Source organism: Limulus polyphemus, unplaced genomic scaffold, assembly GCF_000517525.1.
Source record: "Limulus polyphemus unplaced genomic scaffold, Limulus_polyphemus-2.1.2 Scaffold952, whole genome shotgun sequence".
In the NCBI taxonomy this organism is placed as follows: domain Eukaryota; kingdom Metazoa; phylum Arthropoda; class Merostomata; order Xiphosura; family Limulidae; genus Limulus; species Limulus polyphemus.
In genome coordinates, this window is record NW_013666562.1 from 284,640 (window position 1) to 292,289 (window position 7,650).

At 32.4% G+C, this 7,650-nt stretch overlaps 1 protein-coding gene across 7 annotated transcripts in view; it reads right to left on the reverse strand.

The window, feature by feature from the left end:
• The window catches only part of LOC106461406 (dynein assembly factor 3, axonemal-like), a 76,008-nt gene that overhangs the window by 2,116 nt on the left and 66,242 nt on the right, over window positions 1-7,650 (reverse strand). For 4 of the 7 annotated variants that reach the window (XM_022388358.1, XM_022388360.1, XM_022388356.1 and 1 more), the window contains one exon: window positions 1,892-5,572. The exons of 2 other annotated variants lie outside the window; for them this stretch is intronic. In XM_022388358.1, the coding sequence (XP_022244066.1) occupies window positions 5,483-5,572 (90 nt within the window). In that variant the 3' untranslated portion in view covers window positions 1,892-5,482. Of the gene's footprint in view, window positions 1-1,891; window positions 5,573-7,650 lie in introns of those variants that run through there. One more of the 7 variants, XR_002610972.1, reaches the window with a different exon arrangement.

Genomic DNA, 7,650 nt, shown 5'->3' on the forward strand with positions numbered 1-7,650 from the left:
TTTCATAACACTTTCTGATTATTAGAGTTACATCTAAAGCATGGTAGCAGGGCAGGTTGTTCTGCCGCTTTTTTGCTTTGCCCTACTGCCCGTTTTGACTTATCCGTTGACCAAACGCTGCACCCTAATGCAGTATTTGTCTTCTTCATATCTAGTCTTAGCTGTTTCATAACACTTTCTGATTATTAGAGTTACATCTAAAGCATGGTAGCAGGGCAGGTTGTTCTGCCGCTTTTTTGCTTTGCCCTACTGCTCGTTTTGACTTATCCGTTGACCAAACGCTGCACCCTAATGCCTTTCTAATCCATTAATTGTAATTCGTTTGTTTATATATAGAATAAATGGCTGATATAGGTATAGAAAACTTTTATTTAATGCAGGAGAGAAATAATGTTTGATTTTCTTAGTTCATCTTCTGTTGTGAAAGCAGAACTGAAGACATCGATTGTGTCAAAAGTGAAATCCCCTGAAGTTACCTGACCTCCAATAGAGCATCCTGAGTGCAAGACATTGAAGTACGTGCTAATTGTAATCGTAGAAATTCGCTCTGACAAAATCATATTGTTTCTTAGTTTCATAAAAAGCATAAGTGTTGGTAAGGCATCATGCCATCTGTTAAACAAAAGTTAAAGCAGCTAAGACTGCCATATCAAACCACTGCATTAAATCCTTTCTCAAAGGAAAAACAATGTAATTTATAACTATTATTTTTAAATTTTTGTTGCTGTTTTGCTTTGGCAGGACTGTACATGAACTATCTTTTATAGCTACTACCATTTTAGTGTTTAACAAAATAAATAAGTTTTTTGAGACCATTTTAGCTAGATTTGCAACAACAATATGAACAAGAATAATTTGCTATGTAAACTCTATATGAATAGATCTAATTGTCATAGATTGAGTAAAATATATTTTGGTCAATCAGATAAAACCTAGGCCATCCTAAAAAATGTTTCTTTGTTGTTCCTCTATCCAGTATTTTGAGGTTGGTAGGAAGGTCGGAATTTTTTTTGTTGACTGCCAATAACTTTAAAACATGTTTTTTTTTTTTTGTATTCCGATGGGCAAAAATTAATTGAGTCAGGGTAAACTTGTATGAGGACAATTCTGCCAGTGTTAAGTATGTAAAAAGCATAAGAAACAACTGTGGGAAAGACTAATGTTGACTGTGGCATAATGTACCCAACTCAAATGAAGCTGATGTTAGGAAAAGAATGACTGAGGCTTTGTCATAACATTAATCCACGAATGTCTGCAGGAATATGAGAAACTCAATGGATATAGGCAGACAGAGTAATGTCTTGCTAATTAATAAAAAGTGATCAAAAACAAAATAACGTTATAAATCTTTATTACTTAGAAAAACATACATTTATATCTAAACAAATAAAGAAATTAACTTTGACATATTATTCAAAAACATGCATATGTAAAGCAAAATATGACAATTGTGCCCTAAAGTTAATAAGCCACATATGTGCCACTCTGCCCTTTTTGCTTGCTGGATATACTACTAGATTATGGTTTGTGATCATGAGTTCGAACAAATGTTGGTACAGTATATGACGGAGAATTGATCAAATCTAGCAGTATAGATAATGGTACGATGGGTGTAAAAAAAAACAACTTTTTTGATGTACAAGTCTCAGATTAGTAGGCATGAGAAATGTACTAGCCTGTATTGAAATACTAATAGCTCAACTATTATTTTTTTCTACATTATAACACATTACAAATATCAAATTTGATAACTGGGGAACCAATTTTGAGACTAATAATGGTTGGAGACGGCTTGAATGGGTAATGAAGAAAAACTTTAATATAAGTTTAACATAACAGCAAGTGTACAATGTTTCGACAACTTATATTAAAGTTTTTCTTCATTACCCATTCAAGCCATCTCCAACCATTATTACATTACAAATATATACATATCTATAGTCATTGCAATGACTTCTTCCACAGTATTAAAATAATAATGTCATTTACTACAGAATATTTGGTGTAGAAGTAAATTCTATGGGTAGGTAAACCAGTCTACGTAGGTGTTAGATTGATACTCCTGACAAACTAAAAAAAGATTTAATTCAGAATATATAAAAATATAAAATCTCTTGACGAGTTGTCCAGTATACATATATAACGACTAAAAACAAGAACATGGAAATTTGAAATTGCAGCTACGAAAAAATTTGTGGAGTTCAGAGTGGGCTGTTCGAGTCATTTTGACTAGACAAAGCTGTATCAGTAAAAAATAACTATTCCAATTCCTAAATAATTGGACATTTTCATTTATAAATTGGTAATTGGGTCACTCATATTTGTTTGCACATCAGGCTTACAGTGGATTAGGCTATCATTGACAAACAAATTACTGATCTTACTTGGATATAACATTTCATACAAGCAGAAGCACACTAGCCATAGGCTATAACGTATGAAATCCACAGCAGATCAAAATGCAAAATTTGGAAGCCCTAGGTAACCAGTTAGTAAATTTTTACACACCTGGTTATTTCAGTTGCTTGTAAATCTGGTCTAAGACTGTGCAGATAATTTCATTTTAGAGCAGCATCAGAAAAAAAGTTAGTGATGGAATTCATTAATTTCTTTGTCAGTTCAGACAGCTAGCTGGGAAGAACAAATAATATCACATAAATCGATCACCATGTAAGCTTCATGGATATAGCTGATAATGGATGCTGAAAAATGGAATCATTCAACCTTCAGAGAGTCCTTGGTTGTTACCAGTAGTGATAATTAGAAAGTGGGGTACCTCAAGATTCTGTGTGGACTCCAATTGAGTGAATGCAGTAACTTGTGCTAATTTGATTACCATGAATATCTTGTTGCATTAAAAAGATCACACTGGTTAGCTCATTAATTCTCTCTTCTGGTATCTAGACAATAAAAGCTGATCTATGACTGTTTGAGCACTTAAGAAAGATTGTCTGAGTTTTGTACCTGGTCATTTGCCCTCTTGTAATACAAAAGCTAATTTTGAAAGAGTAATGAAGCTCACATTATGTGGATTGCAATGAGAACAGGTTTTATACATGTTAGCAATATTTAGATGTTTGCCATACATTTCATGTAAGTTGAAAACCTGGACATGGTAGTTTACAACAAGCATGTTTGAAAGTGAGGCTAGAGAAATGTTCTATCATGTTAAAATGTGTAAGAGTTTCTTGAGCATATACTGAGCTCAATAAGGATGGATTATCTATAGACAGAGTGTGAGTAGTATAATGGTCAAAACCAACAAATGAGAAAGAAGTACAAAGTTTTCTAAGCTTTTCTAACTTTTCTACAACAGCAGTACTCTTTTCAACTAAATTCATGTTGCATTATAGGGAAATTGAGACGCGTGCAAGGTAATTCCAGTCACTAAAATGTAATTTTGTTGATGAACCTGTGTTGTCTTATTCAAGGAGAAACCTTACAATCATTTCAGAAATGGATGTTGGTGACGGTGGAATCCAAGCAGTGGTATCGTTAGGTGCAAGATTACGTAAAGCATGATATAACATACATTAGTTAAATATATTGTGTACTAAAGGCTATTACTGTATAGTTAAAAAAAAAGAACTAATGTCTAGAATTTACATATGTCATTGAAATGGCTAATGAATGATAAAGAACTGGAGGGTATAATCATATGTTAGATCACAATGTTGTAGGAGTAGGATTTTACTGTAAAGCACAAACCAAGATAGTAACATGGAAATACAAATGCACTTTCTCACTTGCAGGTCAGAACTTTTCCATTTGTAGAGTGTCCAAATCCAGGATATAATGCTGCTGTGAGACCTAGACTTCAAGTCATGATGACAAACCATGGAAATAGAAGAAACTGCAAGATGAGAAGTTAAAAGATTCACATCTAGTTTGGGTACTATGTGCCATACAGCTAGATGAAGCATAACCATCACTGATCAGTGAATAAAGTATTGTAAACTCTGGCAATTGCTTGACCTTAATCGAATGCATGGTTCCACCTGTGGTACAGCTAGAACACTGCATGATATGTTGATCAGAAAGTGTGGTGGATTGTCTCAAACTATAAGAAAAGTTTCATGACCACATTCCTACAAAGATCTAGGTCAGTGGGGTAAACACTTCACTGCTTGTGAAGTTCATAGAAACAACCATGGGATACAATTATAGATGTTCCATTCCAAAGGATAGCCCTTATTATTGCAGGGCTTCTCCTCAAAAGTGGCCACAGCAAAACTAGCATCCTGGTGATAATCAATTACTTCGTTACATGGCCTAAAGCATATGCACTGACTAATACATTGGCAGAAATAGTTGCTAACAAATTAAGTAAGCAGTGGATAAATCATTTCAAAGCATAAGAGAAAATCCATCAAGTAGCAAGTTTCAACACACAACTGTTTACAACATTGTACAAAATACATATCATGTTATCATCCTGAACCAAATGGTTTGGCTGAGAGCATTACCCAAACTCTAAACTGACTGATATGATCACCTACCATATGATGGCGTAAGAAACAAAAGATCAGCAGTTTTTATCCTCTCAAAAATTTCTGGTGTGTTGAATTGTTTACTCTTGTGTTAGTGCTGTGCACCCATGGATGGTGACAAACCATAGCGAACACTAAACTAAAGTAAAATTAAGGTCTGTAAAAAGATATATGCACTGTCGTAACTGTTCTATTACTATCAAGTTTGTTATTAACCAAAATCCATGTATGTATATTGTATGCATATACAGACTTAAATAATTATGTATGGCAAACATTCATAGAATCCCATAGGTCAAAATGTTCAAGTCAATTAAAGTGTCTACGTTCCATAGAATAAAATAAAAGAAAGAAAATACTATTGCAATATAGTTTAAGATATTGAGTAAAACGTTTTTAGTGATGTAGTTGTCCTGTCTGTACAGTACAAGGTCAGCTAGGAAAAGCACACTCCACCAGTTAAAGGTATAGCGAGGAAAAACAGGCAGAGTTTGATATATTATTTTTTTCTAAAGATCAAAACTTCAGAAATATTTTAAACACAGAAAAAAATGTTCACTCGAGAAATTTGTGACAAAAGGCCCCAAGTTTAACTTAATTTAATTCCCGGTGTTTCTTTTTTGTTGTTGTTGAATAAATATAGGTGATAAAGAAGTAAAGTACACTTGAACGTTTGTCACTACTATGCCTTCAAAGTCGAGAGAGGAGCAAGTGGCTTGTAAAGATGCTGGCAAGGCAGGCGATGCTATGCAAGATACTGCAAGAGGATATCTCAGATTTAAATATCAATCTGACCATAGAGCTGGAGGACTTACTGAGAACTCCACCCACCATCAAGTTCATCGAAGTGAATGGACCTCTAGCTCCCACAACAACAACATGGCTTCTCCTGCTTTCTGAATCATCTCCCTCTTAAGAGAACAAGGGTAAAATGTTGAAGGAGATGAGTAGCAGCTCAACTCCTGACTTCTCCCAAGTTGTCTAGAGTTGAGTTAAAGAATACCTCCAGTTCCTTCTTTTCCTACTTCAGTTGCTTCATTCTCAATTGCTGCTGACCATCTAACTGCCATACAATCCAGGTACTGATACAAAAAAAAAGGATGGATAACAAAGAAAAAATATCCAAAAAGTATGTTTCCGGTCTATTGGTGGGGTACTAGGGGAAAAATAAAGCATTATTAGAATAAAATTTGGGTCTTTTCTCTGGCAAGAATATGACCTTAAAAGAGCAAAAGAGTAAAATGACATGCTGCCAAAGTGAAATAATGACTGATACACTTCCAAAGAATTACATATCAAGAAAAAAATCCTGATTTTTTTACATTTCAGACAAGGTTTTACTCTAAAAACTAACAAAATCTTGTCTGAAACTTCTAAAAAGTTTGTTCAATACCTACAATGAATATCTAAATGATATACTCATCACCTTGAAATAGACACCTCGGAGTCCTGGATTTAATGTTTTTATATGTCATTTTAATTTCCGACATTATAAATATATTTTTTGAATTTTAATTTATCTTGTACCTTCACTTTTGATTATTTGTATGCTTTATATTTTTTATATTGACTTTGTTTTTTGATGTTTCTTTTTTTATGTAGTTGATTTAACAGGTTTTATTTATTGATCTGTCATTCCTTTTTCTATATTATATATGTTGTTTTATTTATCATTATTGTTTCTCCTTTTAATTAAATGTTAGAAGTGGAATCTATCACATTTAAAGGACTTAACTTGATGATCATTATGTATTTAACGGATTCCATTCTCTCATTTTAATATTTTATGTTCTAAAGAGCTTTACTGTTATGCTAATACTGTATTTGTTTAGATGTATTGCTTTTGTTTAGTTTGTTTTTAAATTTCTGACTGGTTTTATTACTGTAGATTTCACATTGTCAGCAGCTAATGACACCCCCTTATTTTATGTTTCTTGTATTACATGTCTCCCTCATTTTCATAAACCTCTAAATTTATGTTTATTAATATTATTATGCTTTCTTTGGTATGTATAAATTATTTACTTGTACAGTTTATTTTATGTATTTCATACGTATTTGATCCTATATTTTGGTTGGTTCGTATAGGTATATACACATTTTTTGATTATGTAATTCTCATCTTTGCCATGTAAATAAAGGATTCATTTCCATATGAATAATTTATCATGCTTTGTTGTTTTGTATTTTGTGATTTAAATAAATGTGCATTTTTTATTGTATTTCATTTTATCTTTAAAAGGTTCTATTTCGTTTCTCGTGTATGCATTGTTTGTGCTTTTATCTTGTTGTACACCCCATGCCACTTCATTGTCTAACCTAAGGTTACAATATAGCTGGATCACATGAAGTTGTAATGGTATTACTTTTAATTAAAGATAGAACTGGCTTGAGGAGAAGTTTTCATAAAGTATATATATTCCATATTTACAACTTTTAAATGTTTCTAAAGTTCTTATTTGCAACATACTAATATGCAAACATTTAAGTAAATCCATACAATCAATATTAAATTGTTCAATGAGTCCACGGATACACACTCTTATTCTCTTGTTATAGTGAAATAATATAGTTTATTTCTTGGATAAATGAGGCTTGAGGTGTAAACAATTTCATTTTAGTCATGGCCAAATACATCCCTGCTTTTCTTATGCTCTGCATTTTACATCTCAATGTTTATAATGTCAATGATACAAACTGGTTTTAAAAATATTGTAAATTACTAGAAAAATGAGCATTAAATATTTCAGTTTTAGATATAAAAAAAAGTAAATGCTTTGATAATATTAAGTAAGAAACTTTCAACAGTTAATATATTTCTGTATATGGCCACAACAAAGGGATCAAAGCACTGTCAACTTAAAAACATCTGTGCAGAAGCCATCCATAAGAAAGTTCAATAATTCTATATTTTTGTTGTCTAAACTTTCAGTAAATCAAAATATATTCATTTGATAAAACTAACAATTGTGTTATGCATTAGAGTTCAGTTACAGTGCCCAATCTAAAAGACGAAAACTGCTTTTTCAGTGTCATTCGTTGGTATTTAAATAACTATGTTTCAGCCTTGGTGTCATATCTAAAAGGTTAACACCTATGTTTTTTAATGTTACTCTTATAATTTTAAATATCCTGTTTCAGCTTTGGTGTCCTATCTAAA